Below are 26,395 nucleotides of genomic sequence, written 5' to 3' on the forward strand. Positions count from 1 at the left end.
TAGAGAGGCACTCTGAGAGACAGGTGTCATCTATGCCACCAATGACCTCATCCCCAATGACCTCATCACTGATGACCTCATCACTGATGACCTCATCCCTGATGACTTCATCACCAATGACCTCGTCACCAGCAGCAACAGCAGCCACGTCTATCATTTCAAAGTGTGAGTTCACAATCATTTAGTTACAACTACACACTAGGAATGACTGCACATGGACCAAGTCCAAGACGTGTCATTAGACAAGGCATTAAACCTAGTCAGGTGGCAGCAACTTCCTGTGCAAATGAGTGAATGACAGTGTCCAAACTCAGGTCCTCATGCTTGCACAGCAAGTGGAAGGGTGCTTTACCCACAGAGTCATCTCCCCAGCTCCACGACATTCAATTTTTGCATTTAGTAGTATATGGCCATCATTACAGTCCTTGCATTTCATGGGAGGGTCACCCATTCCCAGGCCTCAAAGGAAAAAGAATCTGATTGGCCATCATATAATACATATAATCCATCAGAGCAGTTCATGAGCTCACCATAGTCTTAGCTGCGAGATCTACGGGTATGCTAGGGCTTTGTGGGGAGTTAGTAGCAGAGTTAATGCTAATCCTTGGGTTTAGGGGCTCCTGGTACCAACTTATAAATCCCCTGATGTCTTAGACATCTACATCATAAAATGGAAGCACTCCTGAAAATCACCTGCACGTATGCCTTTTGTTTGTTCATTTTTTTAATCAAAAAGGTTAAGGCTGGAGATGATGAAACACATCCTTGTTGTGTATATGATGCCATACTGTGCAAAGACTGCATTCTTGGGGAGTTTGTGATATGACAAATGACTTCAAAGAATCTTCTGTGTGTAGAGTGCCTTGTGTCCAGGGCATTGGGAATGTCACTTGGGAATGTTGTAGGGAGGTGACTTAAACCATCTTGGAAGAGAGTGCCTTCTGCAAATACTGCAATGCCTGTGAAAGATCCTAAAACAGCCCTTCCTGGCTGAGGAAAGAAGGAAGGGCTGCCTCTCTCATGATATGCTCTTTATAAGGGAGAACACTGTGGGAATGAATTACTTCACATGTCTGAGAGGAGAGCTGTGCTCAGACTGGAGAGGAGCCAGCAGGTGGCTGCAGGCTGCACAGATGGAAGGCTGGGTGACAAGTATACAGTGCAAGGCTTAAGGATGTGTCTTTAAACCCAGGGAAGTGACTATTTACCCAAGCTGTGGGCCCAGACAAGGCTGCAGCAGCCTCCTGAGAAAAAATCAGGATTGGCAGCTTTCTTTCCAGCTCTGAGGCTCAGTGGCATGACAGGTCCCACTCTTCAGGTGTCTTCCAGGACAGTCTCGAGCCTCACATGATTTCTCATCTTCTCCAGGGCACATTTAACAACACCACAGCTTACAGTGTCAACGGCAGTGAAGGGTCATACTCTCAAGAGCATGAGTTAAGAATACAGCCAGACACTTGAATATGCATAGGTCATGGGGTAGAGATCACCCAGTGGCAAAGTGCTTAGTGTAACCATGAGGATTCGAGTCCAAGCCCCAGCATCAATGGGAAAGGGATCATGGTGGCACATACCTACAACCCCAGTGCTGGAGAAGAGGGTCCCTAAGACATCCTGGCCAGCCCATACAGCCACGTGTGTGTATTCAAAGTTCAGTGTCATACCCTGTAACACAAATTAAGGTAGAGTGTGATGGGGGAGACAGGAGACAGGCAACCATGACCTCTGGCCTCCACACATATGCTCGCGCACACACACATGGACCTGCACACACAGTCAACATACTCATGGCAGAGTACCCAGCTCAACAAGGGATCTTCACCAGGCGTAGGGACAATGGTGTGATGAGTCCACGTCAGCTAATTAATGTCCTGTTACCAGGATAATGGATTTAGAAAATATTTTTAAGAGAATCTATAAGTTTGGACATTTATGTGCAATATCATGAATTTCAAAATGTGCTGGCATTCCATATATATATATGTATGTGTGTGTGTGTGTGTGTGTGTGTGTGTATAAAATGCCCAGGATCAGCAGGGCATCCTGTCTTCAGGATGTCATGTGTTACAATTTCTTTAGCTGCAGACTGTCTCAGTAATAAATGCATGTGGTTTAGCTGAAAGTAGATAGTCCTCTTTCTACATCTAGTTATCTGAGCTACAGCTCAGCAGGTCAAGGTTAACCCCTTTTGTGCCCACACATCAGTGTGGTGAAGTGGATAAATCATTAAATTAAATACTATGTTATTGCAAAGGCCCAAGGCTAGAAGCCAGGTGTCCTAACTCTGGGTCCCAAAATCTTTGAAAAGGGAGGGGGGTAAGATGTGGAAGAGAGAGCCAGATGTACTATCAGAGGCTCTACCAGATGTGTTTCCCCAGAAGCTAGCCTCCTGTCTTAGTCAGGTTTCCTATTTCTTCACAAAACATCATGACCAAGAAGAAAGTTGGGGAGGAAAGGGTTTATTCATCTTACACTTCCACATTGCTGTTCATCATCAAAGGAAGTCAGGACTAGAACTCGAGCAGGTCAGGAAGCAGGAGCTGATGCAGAGGCCATGGGGGGATGTTGCTTACTGGTTTGCTTCCCCTGGCTTTCTCAGCATGCTTTCTTATAGAACCCAGGTCTACCAGCCCAGGGATGGCACCACCCACAATGGGCTGGGCCAGGGATGGCTCCACCCACAATGGGCTGGGCCAGGGATGGCTCCACCCACAATGGGCTGGGCCCTCCCCCCTTGATCACTAGTTGAGAAAATGCCTTACAGCTGGATCTCATGGAGGCATTTCTTCAAGGGCAGCTCCTTTCTCTGTGATAACTCCAGCCTGTGTCAAGTTGACACAGAACCAGCCAGCACATCTGCACATCTTCCAAACATGTCTGGGAAGCATTAGCTGGAATGGGGGACCTGAATTACAGGCCACATGAGGGGATCTGTGGCCTCTCAACCGTGAGGTGTGTGCTGGAGGACCACAGAACACTCTCCTGCAGGCAGCAGTGGGCACCTCACAGTTCACAAGGGGCCTGGAGCCGAAGCACGATGCTGGCTTAGCAAAGCACAGAGCTGATCAAGGGCTCCCCGGGCTCCCGCACATGGTCAGAAACCACGTCACTGTTAATTACTAACCTGAACTCGTGGCGTTAAGGTGAAGCTGCAAGGTTGGGGAGATGGCTCTGTTGGGGAAATGCTTGCAGCACAAGCATGAGGAAAACGAGTTTGATCTGTGGAACCAACATTAAACAAACAAACACCCAGATGTGGCAGCACTCTCATGGTCCCAGTCCTGTGCAGGCAAAGGCAAGAAGGCCCATGCGACATGTTGGCCAGGCAGCCTAACCACAGAGAGCTCCATGCCAGTGGGAGACCCCGTCTCAAACCGCAACAAGGTGGAGAGTCTTGAGGAAGAACACCTAAGGTTGACCTCAAGTTTCTGGACATACAGGCACTTCCTCCCCACAGGAGACACTCAACAATCAGATACAATAAAAAGTAAATTCTAACAAAGCCTCAGGGCTAAAGCTGTCTCCAGTTCTACCAAGTCTGTTCCGGTGTTCAGGTTGACTCCACTTACTGACCTGAATGCCTTCTTCTCTCAGCTCTCTGTCTAGCATGGCTGCTGCTGGAGGTTACAACAGTAACTTTGTATCAGCTTTCAGGAGATTCTTTTCCTGTTAATTATCATGTTTGGACTGGCAGGATCTCTGGGCCCACCATGAGCATCATTCTGGTGGTGCCGTCTGGGTAGAGAGAGGGCACGGCTCAGGTTGCCAGCTCCTGACGGTCGCTGGGAGGCTTGAGCAGGCTCCGCAGTTTTCGGTGTAATGATAGTCTGAGTTACACACAGGATGTAATTACCAACAGTTATTTGCAACAGAAGAAGTCCATGTGCTTACTTTTCCATTAATATGACACTGCCCTTTGTGGAATGCGCAAACCACCCTTTCCTTACAGCTCAGCTGAAACCTTACTCCCCCTTAGGCTTCCCAGCCGGCATCTTCCCTAGTGTCCCATAGTTACTAGGTGGGCACCACGGTCTGTCTGCTCTGTCACTTTCTGTGTGACACGAGCCTCGGAGGAAGGACATTTCTACTTTTCCTTCCTCTCTGCAAAACAATCAAGACTTCTTGTGTGATTTTTTTAAACCCCCCCCCCCCACTGTACATCCCAGTGTCCTCTATTAGGAGGGTTCACAGTTGTGGGCTTCTGTGAGGGACAGGGCCTGCTAAATGCCATGTTACTTCCCCGTGATTAACACTTAGAGGAAAAAGCAGAGCAATAGGTGGCCAAGGGGTGAGCTGGAAGACAGCTTGGGGTGCAGGGTGGCTGAACAGTGCAAAGGGCTGCCTTCCCTTGGGGAGAATCTGCCCCCCACAGGTGCAACGCCCTCCCAAAGGAAGGACAGTTAGCAATGACAACCATACTCCTTGCGGATTAGCCAACCTGAAGATTAGTCTATCTGCTTCCAGGGCAGTAAAGGGCAAGGCCTGTCTTTTAAGCGATAGTGACTCCAAGCTTTGAACACACCTCTTTCAAAACTTGTCCCAAACTAACAGAACCATTAGTATTATTTATTGGTCACTGTGGCATTGCTTGTCTGTGCAGGATTTACACCTTGGCATCTTAGTCTCTTAGCTGGACTGTGTATCTTTCACTTACTGGTCCACAGGATGAAACTCCATGTCCCCCAGCCTAACACTAGCACTTAACCAGGGATGTGTATGGACCCGGAGCTGGTAGGAACTTTCTGAAAAGAGAGCAGCCTTATATGGCTGAGAGCTTGGGATGAGTTACAGCCCCAGCAGAGAGAACACTGACACAGATGGTGTTGACTGCAAAGGGTACAGGAAAGGAGGGAGCTATAAACCAGAAAGGAAATGGTTGGAGCTGAGACAAGCCTGCGAACCAGCTACTTTTGGTGTTTAGAGATAGCTGGCCATACACTTAACCATGCTAGTTGGGTATTCATTTGTTTTTTTCTCTCTCTGTCTGAACCCCACCTCAGTGTGTATGTGTGTGTGCAAGCATGTGTGTATGTGTGTGTGTGAGCATATGTGAGTATGTTTGTGTGAACATGTGTGAGCATGTGTTTGTGACATCTGTGTGAAAGAGTATATGTTGACATTTGTGGGTGTGAACATGTGTGCCAGCTTGTGTGAGCATGTGTGGGAACATGTGTGTGTGTGGAAAAGCAGTGGTTGGTGTCAGGTGTCTTTCTTTACTGCTATCCACTTAAGTTTTCAAGGCCAGCCAGTGAGCTTCAGAGATTTCCTGTCTCTACTCCACCAGTGCACACAATGCTGCTCTGGGCTTCTTTGCACAGGGGCTGGGGATCTAAACTCAGGCCCTCAGGCTTTCCTAGTAAGCATTTTACCGACTAACCCATCTCCACAGCCGCAAACAATTGCCTGTTTTCTTGTGCATCATAGAAGGAACCTTTTCCCACATCTGTATATTTTCTGTAAAAAACACACATTGGAACCAACAAAAGGCCAAATCTTCCATGACCCCGTACTCACAGTGGCATGCAGGCCGCCTCCTTTTCCTAATTCCTGTTTCTGTGAATAACCCGCGGAACTGCACAGCATGTGGATGACACATGGAGCTCAGACTTACTGGTTTTGCCTACAAACTGCCTCCAGATGGTCAGCAATGGACACAGCTTTGTATCCTCCCGTTCAGCTACCTGTTGGGTGGAATCTGATTCCACGACTCTCCTGATGCCACTTGGGTTGTGAGCACCTGGAATATTCTCACTGGGTTAAAAGAGGTTAGTCTTCTGAGAACATAGGGAAGGAAGCACAAACAAGCAATGCCCAGCACCCTAACATCGCTGCTTAGAATGGAGCAGTTTATGCTTACTCTGAAGAGCACGGCACAGTAGGACCAGCACAAAGACCTGGATATGGTCACCAGGCCCTGCTGCTTTGATTCAAACTGACTGAGGGGGAGACAGAACCTCTGAGGGACTGAAAAGTAGCTGGGAAGCTGGAAACAAACCACAAGGCAGGGTAATTGGGTGGATGAAACAGTGGCTTTGGAGTCACCAGAACATGGCCGTTCTGCCATTGACTAATCCACTGGCCTTTGGCAATACAGGGACCAGCTGTGACTCAGGGTTTTTTTTTTTTTTTTTTTTTTTTGACTGGAAAACAGGATATTATTACTTCCGATGAAAGGGTTGTGTGCGAAGGTTGTTGTCAAACACTGTCCTGCCCTCCACCCATCTGACCGTCTGACAGCCCTGTTGGGTTGCTTAGAACACCTGCCTGTTTCCTCAGAATAAACCTCTTGATACGTCTTGATTTTACCAGTTCCTAAAGTGCTTTTTCCACATCTTAATTTTTTAACCAAACCAAACCAAAACTTGCTATTTTGTGTAACATTATCATATTTTTAAAAATAAGTAATATTTCGAATCAACAAAATGACGATTGTATGTGTGTTTATGTGACATGTGGTATTTCATGTATATTCACGCTTTGGAATGATCAAGTTCAATTGATTAACACATCTATCACTTTAGCACCCGAGCATTTCCTTGCTGTGGTAAAAGCGTGTGCAATCCAATTTCAGTAGTTCTGAAATATAGCCACTAACGCTTAAAGTCAGCCTGGAAATTAGAGGCTGGCTGCATCTTTGCCCTTTCACCTTTGCCCTTTCTCCAGCCATTCCACTTCACCTTCCTTATCAGATCACCTCAAGATCAGCCCATCTGTTTATAAGCATGTTCAGTACTTCTTCCAGCCACATGTCAGACCAAAGCTTCTAAGACCCCATCACCTCTCTGTCTGTCTCTCTGTCTGTCTGTCTGTCTGTCTCTCTGTCACTGTGTCTGGCTTCTGCTATAGCTGAGCTTAGTTCTCTCTTTAGACTCTTGACACAGTGACAAGGGCAATGTCAAAGAGACTTGCTGATGTGCTCTTTTGACTGAGTCACAATCACCTTTGTGATGATGACTTACACACACTGCTTTCATGTGTAACACTGTACTATTATGTCTGTGCACACATCTCAATATCATTTTTCTTTTCCCCCTTTCTTATCTCTTCTTCACTCTTCTTGCCTCCTCCTTGTCCCCTCCACCACTTCCAGCCCACTTCTGGGTACCACATTCACCTGAACATACACATGCACACAGATGTTCATGAGTGCAAACACACACACAAACATGCATATACACACATATATGCTCATAATACAGATACACATACATGCACAGAAATAACAAGCATAGACAATATGCATACATATACATGTGCACACATATAGTACACATACAAACACATCACACACACACACACACACACACACACAAAGGCTGAGAACTGACTTGATTCTCCGAGGGTGCTTTACAGTGCTGTCTTTTGGACTCTTTATAAACTAGATGCCACATAGATTTTAAAAAAGAAGAAGAGGGAAAAAATCAAAACAAAAACCCCCAAAACCCAAGCAAATGACCAAACCTGCACCTGACTCATAAAGTTGGCACCAAGAATTTAGATCCCAATTGCTAAGATCATTTCTCATCTCCAGTTTCCTCCCACAGGAGTGGAATTGAGCTGAGGGGTCTAGCTATTGGAACTGGATAGAAGTCGTGAGTAAGAAAAAAAGCCATATGGATTTGCGGGAAATTGAACCCAAGCTGCAGATTAGCCTCTGAGTAAAATGGTTTCTAGTCACAGTTAACTTTGCTTGATGTATTCAGGGAGTCATGAAGTACCACCTGTGTGAACATCTCCAAGGCAGTGCCCTTGGGATGTGCTGGGTGGGCAAAGCCTGCAATTCCTCTCCAGACCTGGGGGTTGAGCTGTAGATGGAATGTCCAATTTTGACACTGGCTGAGCCAGAAGAGGATTTAATGTTACATTCAGAGAGGTACTCAAGTTGTCAAGAAACCTTCAATAAAACAGCACTGTAATCACACTCAAACAGCCGGCGGAGTCCGCAGGGTGGAACTGAGGAACGCAGATGGGGCTCACCGCTGGCAACGTGTTTTCAGGGTTCACACACTGGGTGGTTTTGCTATTTACAAGACAGCCAATTTCCACCCCGCCCCTCTGCTTTGGGTTTGACACATGTCCAAGTCTTCAATGGGACTTGGTTTGACTGTGGTCTAGTTCAGATTAGATTTTGTCACCACTAGTCATGGCAGACAGGAGCCCAGCAGCTGGGCGAGGAAGAAGGAGGGAGGAAGGATGGATGGAGCGATACCTGGAGAGGCTGAACACACCGGTCTCAGGTGTGCAGTCCAACAGCATCTAGATCAGTGTTGGGGAAGAGAGCATCTCAGAGTCCTAGGACATTTGTTCTAGATGTGTGCACGTGTGGTGCACTAATGGACTATTACGAACTCACTCTGAAAAGGCCCAGTTACTGACAAATAACATGAGCAGACCTTAGGAACAGACGGGCTTTTGGTCTTCAGTGATCTCCTTGTAACTTTGACATGGTTTAACAGATGTCAATGGTAACACAGACTTGGCCAAGCACTAATATTCTGTCAACTGTTGAAGCACGTAGGTGCTTCTTTTACTTTAAGCGCTTCACCCACAAACCAAGATGTCAGGGAATGAACAATTTTGAATACTTACAATTCATTAGATTTAATTCCCCCACCTTCCTCTGTGTGTGTGTGTCTGTGTGTGTGATGTGTGGAGAGGTAATCTCAGGTAGCCCAGGCTAACCTTAAATTCTTTAATTCTTCACTGTGACTGAAGCATCTGCAGCTGAAGACCTGACACTTACTGGGACCCCTGGGGAAAGTTAACTGGTAAGTCTCAGAGTGTGCCCTAGAGAGGTTTCTTTTCTGAGGTCAGAAATTATTTACACCCTATGTTCTGAGCCTTGAACTCTAAGATATAACCCAGATATTTTTGGAGTGTACTGGTTTGCTTTCCCTTAAGCTAGCCAGAGCCCATGTGAATTACTTGCACCAAAGAAACATGGGTGAATGCTGTCCAAAAGAGCCAACACACAGTTGCCGGATACCCAGCGAGTTCCGGTTCCTAGTCCACACTGGGAGAACTGAGAGTGTTGGTAAGGAATATATACGTGAGCCAGTCTCTCACTGTCTGACAAAGCTGAGAAAGGCACAGACCCCTAGAATGAGTGGACAGTGCCCCGCGTAGACATTTTGTCAATGAGAATCAGTGCTGAGCAAAGTCCTGTCCTTAGCTAAGTGCTGACTCATGCCAGAGTTCAAGGCGCTGACTTAGCAATTTCCCTAGGGTTGGTTATACTGCAGAGCCAGGTATCCATAATTATGACTTCTTTTAAATGTTTTAATATAGTTTTACAGTTAAACTGGATTAAGTTATAAAATCCTGTTTAAACAGTAAAAGCCAAAGCACTTTTCTGGGGGGGGGGAAGAGAAAGAATTTTGTATAGCAAATTCCAAGGGAGGAAGCGCGCGCGCGCGCGCACACACACACACACACACACACACACACACACACACACACACACACACACACACACACCCCTAAGAGACATCTTTAAAACTGAGGGAAGAAAAGTTAGGTGAAAGCTCTTATGACAGTAAACAGCTCTCTGCTGTGTCTCAAAGGTTGTTGACAACACACAGAAAAGCAGTGAGCCAAGCATCCGTAGGCCACTGACCAAACACTGCAGGCATCACCGGCCCCTTTAGTAACAACACCATCATCTCTGGTCCCTTAGCAACAGCACCAGCATCATAGGCCCTTTGCCTCAGCAATACCACCAGTGGTAGGCAGTAAGGAGAAGCATCTCAGACTACCAGACATTGAAAGCCAGCAAACTAAAACTATACTTCTTTTTAAATACCTTTGTTTCACACCTTTGGCTCCTAACAAAATCTGTTTAGTCAGTCTTTGGGTTTTCTATGTGCACAGGAGGGAAGGTGTTCGTTGTTCTTGGGTCATTTCTGCCTGTTTTCTCCCAGTGAGCTAGAAGGTTCTATCCCCAGTAGGATGCCTGCTATCAGTGCCACTGAATCGCCATGTGGATCATCACCATAATTAAACGTCACCATGTGTTCTTATGTACTGACCTGTGTCCCCAGTCCCTACACTGTAAAGAATTTTAGAGTGGCTGCTTCTAATGACCTCAATATATATTTCACTTAATAACCAAACCAGTAAATAAAACATTCACAATAATTAATCATCCAATACCCAGCTAATAGATCCTGACTATTGTTTAACATGATTTAGCTAAAGTCACTATATTACTAATATTACTAAATCACTAAGTAAGGTCCCCTAAGAACCTGGAGTGACCCACATAAAACAGTACCCAGCCTGTGATAAATTACCAGAGTCTGAAAACTTGAAAGCAAATCCAGCCTGTGTTAAAATACCAGTCTGAGAACTCTAAAGTAAAATGTTCATTTCCTGCTGTTGTTCAGTGAGGTAATTGTTACTCAAATTCACAACATTGTACTGGATGAGGAACAGGGAAGGATTATGTGGCAATTTCTATATAAAATAACCTTGGGGTGTGGGGTACCCTATAGGAGCCAGGAAGCATCTACATTTGAGGGACTAGGCTCTGAGCTCCATTGGAATGGGAAAGAAGGCTGAGGGGGGTTTTAGCTTCCAAGGTGGGATGTTACAGTGAGAAGGGAGGCATCAGGTCAGATTGGAGCAAAGGGTCTTCAGGTGCTTCTAAAAACAGGCTGAACCCGGACAGGAGCTGTTTAAAATCTCTCTCTGATCCCCAAATGTGACACAGACTAGCCCATATGGGGAAATACACAGAAATCAAGAAACACTTTTATTCTGAAGGAAGGAAACTTTGACTCAGTACTGGCAAACATTCAGTTGCCGGAAGTCTGGAAGCTGACTTAGAAAAAAAAATAATAATACAGCCACAGAATGTACAAATCGCTGACTTTAACACAACTCACCGAGACAGATTCTAGAAAATTCTTTGTGGCAAGATATGTATGTGACGAATGTTGACTCTTTGTCCACTTCATTGAGGTATTGTTTTCTAAAAATGATAGTAACTCTGGTCATGGGGACAACACTGACCTTTATAAACCATTTACCCTGAAGTGTTTTTGGCTGATGCCTATTTCTCATAAATGCCAGAAATATAAGTGTTGAAAGTCTATTATAATGTTGACCACTTTGATATCAGATTAGTAAATAGATGGCTAGTAGTGCATTGTGCACTTTTGTTGCTCTGGGATGTGCCCTGATGCCAGTTCTCCACTGGAGGAGGATTCAGTCTCAGAAATGTGGTTTATACCTGTTTGCAATCACAAGCACATTTTCTGTTGTTTGTAAAATATAGTCCACAAAGAAGCCTAAACATTCTTCATCACCCATAATACAGTGCTGTCTGAACTCCACCCCAAGTTTAAGGGCTGGTCACCCCATCCATGTTTTTGGTATTTTTGTAATGATCTATTGGAGGGGTGCTCACACACACAGGCACACACACATGTGCTCATGCACAGAAGCTAGAGGGCTTCTCTCCCTTAGCTACTTCCATGGGTGGTAAAAGCCTAGCTCTGGCCAGGATTTCACAGCAAGAGCTCACAACCACCAAGCCATCTCTCCAGCCCCTCATTTGCTTCTTAGCCTCTCCACACTGGGATCCTAAGGGGCTGGCAACCACCAAACACATGTCTTCCTTAGTTCTACATCTTCATTTAGCTGCCTACTTAATGTATCGCCTGATGTTCGCCTTATGACAACCAGAAGTCTTCACCCCTGGAGGTTTAGGGCTGAAATCCTGCCTCCTGAAGCCCTGAGCAGGCAAGGTGGAGCCGTCCATCCCAACGTGTCGATGGAAGAGAGGGGAAATGGTGAAGAGCAAGCAAAAAGGATTTAATATATTTTAGGAAGAAGGATGAGTAAAGATAACCCCAAGTTTACCTTCAAGTATTGACATGAACTTCAGGCTTAAAGAGAAAGAACCGGGACCAGGGGCAGGGCTGTGAAATCAAACAGCAGAAGGTCTGGCCCAACACTGGCTCAGAACTAATGGTGTAAGGAGTTGGTGGACTGTGGACTACGTCACTGCCTTCTCAGCAGAGGTGGGGGACAGTTTGGTTCTTGCAGTGGGACCTGCTTCTGGCTTCAGCCTCTGCAACAAAGATGACAGTTCCTATCCAGGGGACATACTGTCCTGTGAGCTGGAATCCAGGGTGACAGCAGGTTTAGCACTGTCTCTGTGTGATTTAGCCTTAAATGGGAATGAGCTATTAGGCAGCAGCTATTCTTAGTGACTAACAAATGTGCAGAGCTGACTGGAGTCTGGCCTAAAAAGGAGGAGCCACAGAAAGGTGGCAAAGAAGCCAGCTTCACCCTGCTTTTTATTTCTATGTGGACCCAAGTAAGGTGTCACTGCTTTTCAGCACAAGCAGGGGATGCATACCTGTGATGTGCCTCTAAGGACTTTTCTAGGATTTAGTAGACAGAAAGCCACACTCAATCACACCCACACCCCCACACACACACACACACACACACACACACACTCAATCACATGCATACACACACGCACTCACACACAAGCAACCATACACATGCATACACACACAATCACACTCAATCACACACACACATGCACACTCAATCACACACACATGCATACATGCACACAATCACGCACACACTTGGTTGCATCACTCCATAGTAGCCTGGGGCACCCACTTCCCCCAGCCATCCTAGCCAGTTCTTGCCCAGTGTCTTTATGCCCCCTTACCTAGGGGTCTGAATCAGGATGCAGATGATCTTTGTTCCACACTTGCTCCCCAGAATCTAAATGCCACACTGACTGAGCGGAGCTGAAGTCTCCAGAAAGATGTGTTGACTATATCATCTTGGGTTGCAGGGTCATAGCCAGTGAAGAGCGTCAGGTATTGGTGATGCCTTGTCTCTGGGGTGACAGCACGGTGACCGACCATGAATGGACACCTGGAGTACTTTGGCAGATGAGCAGCAGGGATCCTATGGACCTCCGATCCTGGTCCCTGTGATCTCTGCCGCTGCTGCATCCTGTCCATGTTTACTGGTGCAACTCTTGATCTGCCTTTGTCTTCCTGGGATCAGAATTCAATGTCATGAGCACACAATCGCTCACAAGTCAATGGTTTCACCTCGAACAGAGAAGTGGAACCCTCCCAGGCCCGTTCGCGGTGCTCTCTCCTTGCCTTTGACACAACACCGACCTGACAGGCAGATGGTGGTGGATATGGCCGGGGAATGTTCAGCAGGGGGCATTGACAGCTGAAGTGGACAAACAGGGTTGTGTGGGTCTTTTTTCCTTTTGTTTATATACATCCAACACTGAGTTCTCCCAGTGTGGACTAGGAACCGGAACTCGCTGGGTATCCGGCAACTGTGTGTTGGCTCTTTTGGACAGCATTCACCCATGTTTCTTTGGTGCAAGTAATTCACATGGGCTCTGGCTAGCTTAAGGGAAAGCAAACCAGTACACTCCAAAAATATCTGGGTTATATCGTAGAGTTCAAGGCTCAGAACATAGGGTGTAAATAATTTCTGACCTCAGAAAAGAAACCTCTCTAGGGCACACTCTGAGACTTACCAGTTAACTTTCCCCAGGGGTCCCAGTGTCAGGTCTTCAGCTGCAGATGCCTCAGTCACAGTGAAGAATTAAAGATAACAGTTTAAGTGTTTGCCTGTGGCCAACACCCTCAGTTTTGCAGGGGTTTATCATTGTGCAGAGATGGTCACATCAGCAAGGCTCCTTATACAGAGAACGGCATTGTTTCATACCTAAAAATAATTTCCGAGCCTTCAGTGGCTAGGCTGTGTCTATGAAGAAGGTCACACGTAGAATGCAGCTGGCTTGGGATACTGAGATAAGCCAGGATGCGCACGTGAGGTGCTGCTGCTCTGGAGAGATCACCCGGCCACAGCGGCCTAAAACAGCAGAGGCCAGTGTTAAAAGGCCCAAGGTTGAATCCCACATGAGAAACTCAGTCCATTACCTTAATAATCTCCAACATGTCACCTCCTACCCAGGGTCACTCACATCACAGGAAATCACAGTTCCACTCGTGGGGTTGGGGGATCTTTTCCACCCAAGAATGGTTGTGTCACATTTGTAATTTGTGCATCTGTCAAAAAGGCAACTGATGGGCTTTCAACCTTTTATGAGACTCTGAGGGGGTTCATGTCTCTAGGATAGATTCTTACCTTGGCAGTAGGAAGTGATCATTTCATTCTCCTAATGTTTGCCACCTGAGGTGGTCTAGGCTCTTCTGATGACCACACAAAGATCACAAGGCATTTAACTGAAATTACACCTTGAACATCACTCAGTACCATTAGCTAATTCAGCCTGAAGAATCCACATACACATCAGACTTCACATACAACTTCCAGGTATCTTTAAGGACAGGATACACCCCCACGCCCCCTGGAAAAGGCACGTCAACAACCCCAAGTGAAGTAGCATGGGACCTGGCTAGTGTTCCCCAGTCTCTATACACTGACAGATCTAAGTTACTCCGAGTGTTTTCAGATAATGCACTCTGTGTAGACAACAAAAGCTGGAACCTCAATCAGAAAAAGACACAGCCTCCTGTGGTGGTCTGGTGAGGCAGACTGGAGACTAGATACTCTCCTGGTATCTCTGACTCTGTACCTCAGCAACAGTGACCGACACCCCACACTAACCTAAGGCCAATCTGAATGATGTGTGACGGTTCCCCAACATGTAATTTGGAAAGAAAGCATCAAGTGAACTTAATACTGGGCCCAGCTCTTCTAGCTTCCGTCTGAATTCAGAATTCCCCTTACTTTTTCCCATGCAGCAATTCAGGCTAATGGCTTGCTCACTGTGAACTTTGGTTTCTATGATAACTAAGGAGCTGTTAAGATTCTTGGTAAGGACTGTCACTATTTAAGGGGAGGTGTCCACAAAATACAACCAATCATGGTTTGAGAAAGAAAGAATGTTTTTAAAGAATAATAGTCTAGCATGGTGGAACAAGACTTTCCTAACACATAGGAAACTGAAGCAGGACTATACAGTGAGGCCCTGACCTAAAAAAAAAATCTTAAAGAAAACATGACAAATGAAAACAGCTTTTTGGAGTTCCTTTTATTACACTGAGAAGAAATCCCAGAAAGACACAAGGCCCCAGGAAGTAGAAGCAGTGCAGGAAGTGAGCACAGCATCCCCACTGGAGTATACTGCTCATGAGATATGACCGTCCCCACTTACCCGGTAAGTCTGTATTTGATTAAACAGATGCGTTATGTTCTTTCCCGATATTAGATTATGAGACATGACCTCCAGCCTTGGAAGAATGGCAGGAGCACAGCTGGGCCACACATCCCAGCTAGTGTTGTTCACTTTTGGTAAGGCTATGGAAACATGTGGGGTCAGGTCAGTGAGAACAGTAGCCATGCCAACGTCTCTGCGCTTTCTACTTAGAATCCAGTAAGTGCATGGTTACACAGTGCTTGTTTCCTGAACACCACCTTGAGGTGTCATCAGGTTACCTGACGCTGTACAGTTGACCTGATGAACTATGGGTAACACAGAACTTTTCCGTGACTTTGGGTCACATTCTTCCATAGCTACTCATGTGAAATAGCAGAGAATATGTTAGATCTGTTGATGGGTCTTCTGGATACTGCTCTGGCTCATCCTGGAACTGGTTTAAGCAGAAAACAAAAGCGTTTGTCTAAGTCACAGCATCTACCTTAGAAGCCTAGTGATGGACGCAGTGGCCAGGGCAAGGCAGCCCATCGTGTTCCCTTTATTCACCGTCACCAGGCTCTATGAGTGAACAGCACTCACGAGCAGCTTCACAGCGGGCAGAACAACCGGGACGGATCAGAGCTGCCTCTACTCAATGTCGACAGGCTCCGTGGCGATTAATGCACTCAGCTGCTTCTGGGCGCAGGAGAGGAACAGCTCCAGGCTGGACAGGCTACGCTGGCGAGTGACTTGATCGAGCTGTTGATTGTTTAGAAAGAGAGAAAGAGAAGCTTCAGTTGGGAGAATTCCAATCTGGTGCCAGTGGAAAACACCAGGACCTGAAGCGCTGTGGGGCTCCAACCGTCTGCCTGTGTGGTCAGGGCTGCTCACCTGTCCCCAGGCTGACAGGGTGACACTGCTCTCACAGAAGACTGTGCTATGCAGTCACTGGAGAAGTCAGATGTACAGCATCAGAATGAACACCCTCAAAGATCCTATGAGGCCACAGAGGCACAGAGCACAGAGACCAGCCAAAGCCGTCATGCTTCTGTGGGTGGATTGCTGTTTAGGGCTAAGAGTGGTGCTGCTTTTACACAGGACTAGAGTTTGGTCCCCAGTACCTATATATAGGCTCATAACTACCTTAACTCCAGTTCCGGGGGACCTGATGCCCTCCCTGGATTCTGAAAGTACATGTCCCTACCACACAGACACAAACATAAGTAATAATAAAATAAATCTTTGAAAAGAATATTTGATAATGTTGAAACCTGTATGATTTATTCCCCCTGTTGAGAGGTTTTAAATTAGGGTTATAGGGATGAAAACGAGGATCCGCAAAGATGGTTAAGTGGGTTATCTGCTGAGAATGTTCTGGATGATGATGAAGATCATGTTGCTAATGGGGCAGAAAGAAATATGCTAACAGTGAGAAAGAAGCCAGGGCCCAACAATGAGAGAGCTGTGGGGTTCTCTGTTATACTATAGGCCTGTCTTACATCCTTCCTGTAAGCACCTCTACATCCAAGTGAGGATTCTCTATTAAAATGCACTTCCACAAGCCTCTGAAATGCAGGATCATTGACCAGAACACAAAACTTTCATAGTATCCAAGAGTCAAATGACAAAGAATGAAATCTAACAAAACAGTTGTGTAACAGGACTGGGCTGGACAAGACTCTCTTCAATTCTGAGATTTCCATAAATGTATAGCAGAGGTCCTGCTGGTCTTCCTCCTTCAACCTTCCTTCCTTTGTCATGTGTAGATACAAAATCAAATACCATTGCACTCACAGAATTATACACAGAACAACCTTCGATCCCAGGTGAGCAGACACTGTATCTGCTCTCAGCTTCCAGAAATAGGCCTGGGCATGTCAGGCACTTGTCAAGTTTTATGAGACTGACTGAACTGATTGGTGTATAAGCCCAGTAAAGGCCACAACATCTACTGGGAATGGCTGACGTATAGTGAATCCCAAGAGTGACAAGAGGGGTGGCCTCATCCACAAGATGGGATGTTATACAGCCATTTTAATATGTGCTGGGCTCTCCCTCCCTCCCGTCTCTGTTTTATTATCTCTGAAGCAATAAGGAAATTTAAAATCCAAGTGCATACCATTCAGATGAGAAGATGTTCCCAACTATCCTGGACAGATTCAGCATGTGGAATTTCTATGGTATATAAACTGTCCAAGTTGTAACAGGTGTGACCAGAGTGAGGATACCTGGTCATCAGTCCCAGCATGAGGGACTCTGGCCCCACCCCACCCTGTTCTTTTAAGCAGCTCTATACTTCCTACTGCTATGTTATGGTACTACATAGTCCCACTGTGCATTTACTGTGTATTTAACACAGCTATTAACACTCTAGTGCTCACACAGGCTGACCTATGGTGGGTTTCCTTGGTTGACAGTGAGTGTGGGAGGAGCCAGATCACTGGGTAGTACTACCTGTGAGCAGGTGGTCCTGGGCTCTGTAAAAGAGCAGGCTGAGCAAGCCAGTAAGCATCACTCCTCTATGAACTCTACGTCACTTCCTGTTCCCTCAGTGATGGCAGAGGGTGACGCTCTAAGCTGAAATAGATCTTTCTTCCCCAACCTGCCTTTGTCATATTTTTAACCACAGCCACAGACATCCTAACAAAGACACACAGAGTCCAGTTTGTAGCAACTGCTTAGGCCGCAGACCGCTGTCTACAAGGTGACGTCCCTGCATGTGTGCTGGTAGCAGGCGTCCTCGCTTGTCTCCACACGGAGTCCCACCAATAAACTAATTTATCACATCCGGTCATCAGTAGACCTGGGTAACAATAGTAACAATAGTAACATCTCTCAGGAAGAGACCAGACAGAGCCTTAACCTTTTCAAAAGCACTCAGAAGTATATTCTCAGATAATAAAACACAGGCTGAAACGCTTTCCTTCCTTTTTGGTGGTTTGGAGATAGATTTATGGCTGACCTACAACAAAACAAGAAAAAAAAAGCTTTCCAGAAAAACCTAAAGCTCAAGCAGGAGCTCCATTTAAAACTAAACAGATGACCCTTCTCAGGTGTCAGATAAAGTCAAGCATTAGCATCTGAGGAGTGAGGAGAGGCACAGTACTTAAACTAGCATCTGCTAGTCCAAACCCAGAGCTGTGAGTGTGCCCTCATTTAGGAAAAGGGTCTCTCTATAGAGTAAGATGGCTTCCTACAGGGTTAGTGCAACCACCTCTGTAAGAGACACCAAGACAGAACACAGAGGGGCTGTCGAAGACTGGAGTTGGGAGAAGCCACATGGCAAAGCTGTCACCAGAGACAGAGGCCAGGGCTCCAGTGTCCCCTGGTGACTTCATGGAGAACCAGGCTCTGACATCTGGGTTTCGAGCTTCATGCCTCCAGTAGTGGACGAGAATGTCTTTTCCTTTTAAATCTGTTGTAAACTCATTAGTACCTTAGACGGCTCAGGTGAGGTATGACAGCTTCTCACCCCGTGTCCTGTGGGGACCGTGTCAGGGCAGCTTCTCACTCTGTTACCTATGCAGCTTTGTGCAGTAAGAATTCTGTTCACCGAGGGGCTTTCTGTTGAGTTTGTGAAATGCACATTCTCAATGGTGCATTGTTTGCTACTTTGGTATTAGCATGCAAATTTACAGACTTCTCTATCACGTCCTTCCAACAGGATTTGTTGAGCCTCCTGTGACCTTTCACCCTTGGCTGCCCCCACATTCACGTTACACGTGTTCTGTTGTCTACCTCCCTTCCTCACAACGGCTTTATCCCCTCTTGTGGTCCCCCTTCTGGCTTTATGGCCTGTCCCCACAGTCCCAGGCACACACAGACATATTTGAAGGTTAACTGTGAAGATGAGTACATGACAGAGAAATGTGGTACTTTCCTTTCTCAGTCTGAGTTACTCGGTTTCGTATAATAATTTCCAGACCAATCCATTCATCCTGCAAGCTTCACTTTGCTTTATGGCTGATAAAATTCTATTGCACACACACACTTAATTTCTTCATTATTCATCTGTCAACAGATGTCTAGGCTGAGTCTATTTCTCTGTTGTTACTATGAATAGAGCAGAAATAAACAGGGAAGTACAAACATTTCTGTGGGGACACAGCATCCTTAGGGGTGTCCCTGTGTGTGATGTAGCTAGGCTGTCTGGTAGTTATTTTAGAGATTTTCCCCCTGGAGCCTCCGGAAATCACGTGGAATGATTGAGAAGCATCTTAGGGTTTCTATTGCTATGGTGCTTACCAAAGGCCAACTGGGGATGAAAGGGCTAATTTCATTTTATTCTTACAGTCCATCATTAGGAAAGTCAGGGCAGGAACCTGGAAGCAGGAACTAAAGCAAAGGTCACAGTGGAGACCTGCTTAGTGGCCTTCGGTTTGCTTACCCTCATGGAAGGTCATCACACCTAGAGGACTGGGCCCTTCCACAGCCATAAAACAAGAAAATGTCCCATGGGCTTTCCCACAGGCCAATGGGAACATTTTCTCAACTGAGAGTCCTTCTTCCCAAATGCCTAGCTTGTGTCAAGCTGACTAAATAATGAAGAAGTCCCTGAATTCTATTACTAATATTACTAAATACTAACACCTGGTACAGGTAATAGTTCCCTTTCTAAATCATGGACATATAAAACAAAAATTGAAAAATACCCTGCCATCTTATTTCTTCTCAAAGTTTGTCAAGACCTGAGTCAAACAAATCACAAACAGAACACTGAACAGCTTCAGTGCTTGTATGGTTGGGAGCTTCAGTGGTGACACCGAACAGCACAGTCTAACTTTCCCACGTGGCAGTGTGGAGAACAGGCTTCTGAGGAGTTAGGAGTCCAGGCTTGCATCCTTGACAGTCCTCTGTATTAAAGAAGCAACAACCCAGCCCTTAAAAGGATATTTAATGCACTGGAATGGCTGTTGTGTATCAAGGAGAGTCTTCCATGTTTGTTTCTGATAAGATAGGTTCTGTAGATGTTCATTCCTAAAGCCCCTGCTCTATGCCCAGAGGGACATGGGAAAGTTTCAGATGATAAGACAACACCCTGTCCTGACTTAAGACCACCACCAAGTCCCAGATGCAGCTCATGTGTGTGTTCGTGCACACACACACACACACACATACTCACTCATAAACACGTACAGACATACACATACATGCACACAAACATACACATGCACACACACAAACATGCACATACACGAAAATGTGGGTGGACACACATATACACACAAACACATACACATGCACATACACACACAAACATGAACATACACACAAATGTGGGTGAGCACACACACACATGCATACACATGTAAGATCCTGGGCTTTTTCTGAGCCATCCATCAGATTCTTCTGTGGCGGTTTGCACTGTGGTGCCTGGATGTTTCCAGATGCATACTGCCACCTTTCCTGTGCCCTGTGTCACCATAGCGTGCTTACTCAGCAGAGCTGAAGGACAATCACAGTAACCTGTCTGGTTGCTCTACCAGAGGCTCCCTGGTCTTACACTAGTATGCACATGCCTGCCATAAGGAGTTTTTCTATTAAAAGGACTTTTCTATTTTTAGATAAATAAATAAGTCTGATGTTAGAGTCCACATTGTATAAAACACTAAATGTCAGATGCAGAGTCCCTCTCTGGGAACAAATTTGTGGCATTATCATAATCTTGTTGACAGAAACTTTTTAATCAACTTCAGGGAAATTAGTGTCACATAAAATAAATGTTTAGAATAAATCAGACTTGAAGGATTCAACAGTCTGGGCAGTGGTTTGACCTGAGGCTATGTCAGCTGCCTTAATCTTGAACTTGTGAGTGTGTGGGTCGGGCCTCTTCATCAGAACACTCACTGTCCACATCTACACCCCACAATGACTGCCAGCTCAGAGTACGTCTCAATGCATCCCAGAAGTCACCACAAAAAGAAGTCCTGTAACTTTCTCACGTTCCAGATGGACTGCAGATGCTTGTCAGGAGTAAATGAAAAGGGTACAGTCTAAAACGCACAAGCCACAACTGAAGGGCTGTTGCTGTGTTTTACGGTAAGAACTTCTCTGTTCTTGAATCATCTTAAGCACTTTTATGTAGCAGCTCTGCCCTGTCATCTCAGACCACCACAGAGCCCACGGAAATGTAAGCACTCACTCTGTTCTTCACTAAAGCGACGATACACACTGTGGAACATCACACACCTCAGCACACAATCGCGCTCAACTTCACAGGCTCAGTAGCAGTGCTTGGCCAGAAAGAGCACCCTGGAGAAGACATGGGGCTGGCAGGGACTTCCTGTGCTGTCAGGAACATGCCTCCTGAGGAGAGGCCTGGTTCCAGCCGTCCTAGATCTGCCAACGGCAATTTCAACACAACCAGAAAATAAGAGCATGGATTTAGAGTTCACAGAGATGGAAAGCTAATTACTGCTTCCCAGAGTGTCTCTGGCTCAACAATCTGGATGCTGTCACTTGGGGGTTTGACACTCATTTCCAGACTGTCTGAGGCTTCCCTGTGTGTCTGAGGAGCAGGACACCACCTCCTAAGGTGCCTCTGTCTTGGGAGCCTGTCTCAAGTCATGATTCTATTCTCCTGGCAACGGTGTGAGTGGGGCAACTGGGCCTTGAAAGGTTATGACCTGCCCAAGTGGAAGGGTGTGTGTGGTCACTGAACTCCAGGTTTGTGAGACACCCAAACCTACTCTCCAACCTCAGTGTGCGTGGCCTTCTCAGAGACGAGCTTCCGTTATGACTGGGGGCCTTGGCGCAGGGTCTATTTTGCTATAAATACACAGGGGTTCTTTATGTCTCATTACTGAAGTGCAAAAGCCTGTCAAGGTGCCAAAAGCCTGGCAGAGGCAGCCATCAAACAATGCAGTCCTCATCCCTCCACAGAGATTCAGTAAGTTTCTAAAATCAACACACAAAAAGATCCCTGAAAACATACCTCATTCAATTTAAGGGAAATCCAACTTATTAAATACACCATGAAAAGAAGCATTTCCTGGAAATGTCAGCAGCTATACAGAAAAAGTATAACCTCTCTCCTGTTCCTAATGAGAGGCTTTCAGTCTGACTGACACTATGTGGTACTAGGCACACTTTGCCACTTAAGACTGGGTGACTTCTGCATTTTTAACAGGTAAAGTAGGGAGTCTCATGACTTAGGACCCAAACAGAACACATGCCGCTTCATTAAAGCACCATTTAACTGAATGGACGTTACTGTGATTATGTTTTTTCCTTTGAAATCTTCTCCATCTTCATGGGCTTTTATACTGTATACATGATCATGACAATCTGATCACTAAATGATACCAATCACCTGGCACATCTTAAACAGGCTTATGCTATCCAGGGACTGGAGAAGGAAGCACCTTCCCTGTTGTCCTTTCTCAGAATCGCTGCTGCTGCCTCCCAGGTGGGTCTGAGAGTGGAGGAATCAAGTAACCTTTCCAGAACAAATGAAGGAGGCGTTACTTTCGCTCCAAGTTAAACTCAGAAGATACTGAAAAAGTAGAAATAAAAATGGGCAGAACCTGCTCAGACCGGCTTACTGTGACTCGTGCTCCTATCTCCTTCCACAGGTAGGAATCTGGGACAGCGCATATGCCTTCTAGTCACTGCTGGTCCTACGGTGTTTCTCTGCTGTGATAAACACTATGAACAAAGGCGACCGTGGAGGAAAGGTCTTACTGCTGCTTGCAGCTGCATTCTATCATAAAGGAACTTAAGGCAGGAACCTGGAGAGTCGGAGCTGCTTCCTCATGGTTTGCTTTGTCTGCTTTCCTGTACAACCCATAACCACTTGCTCAGGGGCAGCGCCCTCCATAGTGAACAGGGCCTTTGTGTAATCATTAATAAAGAAAATGCCCCGAAGACTTGCCTTCTCCCAGATAACTCCAGCTTGTGTTAAGTTGACAAAAACCAACCACGACCACATGGTTTCTGGTGATGGAGCTCCAAGACAGAGCCTTATAGGGGACAGACATCTATCTGTTCTTCCCACTTATGATCTTGTGTTTCTTGTCACCTCACTTCAGAAATGTACCTGCTAGAGAGCGAGCTGGCATGTGGCATGAATGATGCAGTCAGGTACCTAGACCCAAGCACCCTGGCCAGAGAGAGTACCTAGCCCCAGCAGCTCCAAGTCAGACCCTACTCGACCCTTGTGTTCCTCTGGACTTCAGACTTTGGTGTCCTTCCACTGCTGCTGATTTAGCCTTTATGATGAGGGAAGCACCTGCCCCTTCCAGAAATGAAAGCTTAACTTTTATTTTACTTTTTACAAGATTTTTAATCATGGGTCTGTTTGAGTATTTGTGTAAGTTTGTGTGTATGTTTTGGAGTGCACGTGCATGCAGTTAAAAGTGTCTGTGAGCCATCTGAGGAAGGTCCTTATGGCAGAGCAGCAGGTGACTGGAACCTGAACGACCTCACCAGCCTTGAAAACTCAGCTTTTAGATCATGAACACGACTGTGGTGGCAGGCTCAACATGTTAAGTGGACAACACAGGAGATTTTGCTTAGCTGGAAATTGTAGCTTAGGGGTTGAACGAGCAATCATTAGAACATAATTTCTGATAATGATTAGGAGTCCACAAAGGGAACTAGGTGAGTGTGGTCTCACATGCATGTAGTGTCAGGACTTGACAGGATGAAGAATGAAGATTCCCAAGGCCAGCCCAGACCACACTGAGCCAGAGAGGGAGGGGTAGAGGGACAGAGAAAGGGGGAGGGGGATGGAGAGAGGCACCAAGGAAGAAATGATGCTTTTTAGTTTTCTAATGTCTGTTGAACATTACATTGCAGAGCAGAGTTGACAGGTTTTTATGGGAGGGGTGTGGGGAGAGTTTATGAATCCATGGTGAGCCTGGCTTAGAAGCTCTCAGGCGTGGCTGGTCCTCCTACTTTAGTCATTTTCTTGTCAACTCTGATCAACTGATTTGATTTCTATTCATCCCAAACAAGCTAAAAAGAATATTCCTAAGAACCAAGCAAACAAAACCAGCCTGGACGTTCCCCATTTGGGTATTCTCAGCTGATAAGACTTCCTGCTTCCCTCTTAATATTTATAGGATGATTATATATACTAAGTTTTATATATATATATATATATATATATATATATATATATATGTTGATTAATATATTAACATTATTGGCAAAGTTACTTAAACTTTCTCATGTCTTTCCTAACACTCTATTATGTTGTGCTGGGAGACAGGATTAGTAAGGGGCAGGAACACTCTTTCTGACAACTTAAGTGCACACTTGAGGAAGTAAGTGTGAAGTGGGCTTAGCCTCAGGTCACCAGAGTGTGTCTGTGGGTGCAAGTTCATTCTCCAAGGACCTGGTTAATTAAGGCGACAGAGCAAAGATGGAAAAACTCTTTCCTTCTGTCTTAATGTAAATCTGTGACATCTGGCAGGGACTGGAAGGGTCAGCTGCAGGGCACCGACGTCCATTATACTCACTTCTCTCAGTGACCTGTCCATCTCTACAGCTCACACTGTCCTTGAATGCAGACTAAAGATGGCCTTGGCAGCACATGTCCAGATTCCTCTGAATGAGACATAGAGTTTAAAGTCCTTGAGAAATGCCAATGCACAGAACAGGGCCGTGTGCAAGTGAAATCTGTTCAGAGTACACATGGTGAGCTGCCAGTCTGACCTTATGGTCCCTGAGCATCTGGGACTCTTATCTCCTCTCACTGAAGATCCTCTCACTGAAGATCTAGCATAGGAGGACCTTCCATTCTACAACTCTATTTCTTCAAAGAAAGAGCAAAACTCTATTTGCAAAGGGCGTGTTTCAGAATCCAAACCTTACAAATAGGTAGTCTTTGGGTGGTAGAAAGGGGCTTAGATAAAGTGTCTAGTGTAAGCTAGTTGGGTTAGGTATAAAAGAAATGGGAATGTCTCACTGCTCACCTGGGAGCATTCTTGCTGCCGCACTTTCTTCAAATGTAGGATAAAAGGCATAGTGACCAAAGTTCAGCAGTTCAAAGTTTAGTCTGAAAGGCAACCATATGGTGCTCATTCTTACAAGAGTCCTAGACTGCGGATGAGACACATTTGGGGCTTGCTCAGGGGAAGGGTGTGGCTTACAAGAGTGTTAAGAATAGTTTCTGCATCTATCCTGCTAGGACAAATAAAATCACAAGTGGCAAGGTATTCGACTGGCTACATCCCAGAAGCACCAACGTGATAGACGGGCTACATCCCAAATGCCCCAGGGTGACACACCAGGTACATGGCAGAGCCACCGGCAGCTTTGTGTCACTGTCTCATGACCACTTCACACGGCTTCCTGCATAGACGATGCAAGTGACCTGCCACAGCTGTCAATTTAAACTCTGCACAGGGGCTGTACAACTTCAGTGCCCAGCTTCATGGGCTCTGTTCTGTGGAAGAAACCTGTAATCCTAGCATTTGGGAGGCGGAAGCAGGGGGGTTAGTTAAGTCCAAGGCCAGCCCAGGCTACAGAGTGAAACCCCATCTCAAAAGTCAAAGCAAAACAGAACAGAGTCTGTCTGAAAACCAGCAAAGTCTGCCTCATACTTCTACACAGTGGGAATAACAGCGGTGGAAAGTGATTTTTCTAAAGGAACTCATTAAGTTCTTTAAAATGAACGAACAATTCAGCACAAACTACCCACTCCCCAAATACGTGATGATATACAGGGCTTGGTTCGGTTGCTCAACTGTTTCTGCTGCCCTTGCAGAGGAGCAGAATTCATTTTCCAGCATTCACGTGGTAGCTCACAACATCCTGTAATTCCAGTTCTAGTGGAATCCAATGCCCTCCTCTGGTCTCTGTGGACACTGTAAGTAACACACATACACACACGCACACACACACGTATAATACACATAAAATGAATTAATATTTTTAAAGTACATTGAAAAAACTAATTGATCAGAAAATACCTCTAGTGAAAAAGAGTACAAGGGGCTTTGATCAAATAGTAAAGCTACAGTAGAGGCTAAAGAGACACCTTAACACAGCTCAAAATAAATAAACCCATCCCTGAAAGGAAGACTTTTAAAATCTGCAGCCTTCAGAGGCAAGAAGTAGGGAGCATGGTGAATATTTAGGGTCATTCTAACATCCAATTACTCTGAAATGTACTTCTAAACAACATATACCTCAAGCAAACCTTGGGTGATAAAAGAAGTACATTTGAAAGATAGTCATGGAGCAAGATATCAAAACCATAGTTACAAATGACAACAA

At 45.7% G+C, this 26,395-nt stretch overlaps 1 protein-coding gene across 2 annotated transcripts in view; it reads right to left on the minus strand.

Annotated features, from left to right (window-relative positions):
• Positions 1-15,069: 15,069 nt before the first annotated feature.
• Positions 15,070-26,395, minus strand: part of CCDC91 (coiled-coil domain containing 91) — a 140,723-nt gene continuing 129,397 nt past the window's right edge. For both annotated transcript variants that reach the window (XM_080914761.1, XM_080914762.1), the window contains one exon: positions 15,070-15,928. In XM_080914761.1, coding sequence (XP_080770887.1) covers positions 15,818-15,928 — 111 coding nt within the window. In that variant the 3' untranslated portion in view covers positions 15,070-15,817. The remainder of the gene's footprint in view (positions 15,929-26,395) is intronic.

Source organism: Micromys minutus (assembly GCF_963924665.1).
Source record: "Micromys minutus genome assembly, chromosome: 3".
In the NCBI taxonomy this organism is placed as follows: Eukaryota; Metazoa; Chordata; class Mammalia; order Rodentia; family Muridae; genus Micromys; species Micromys minutus.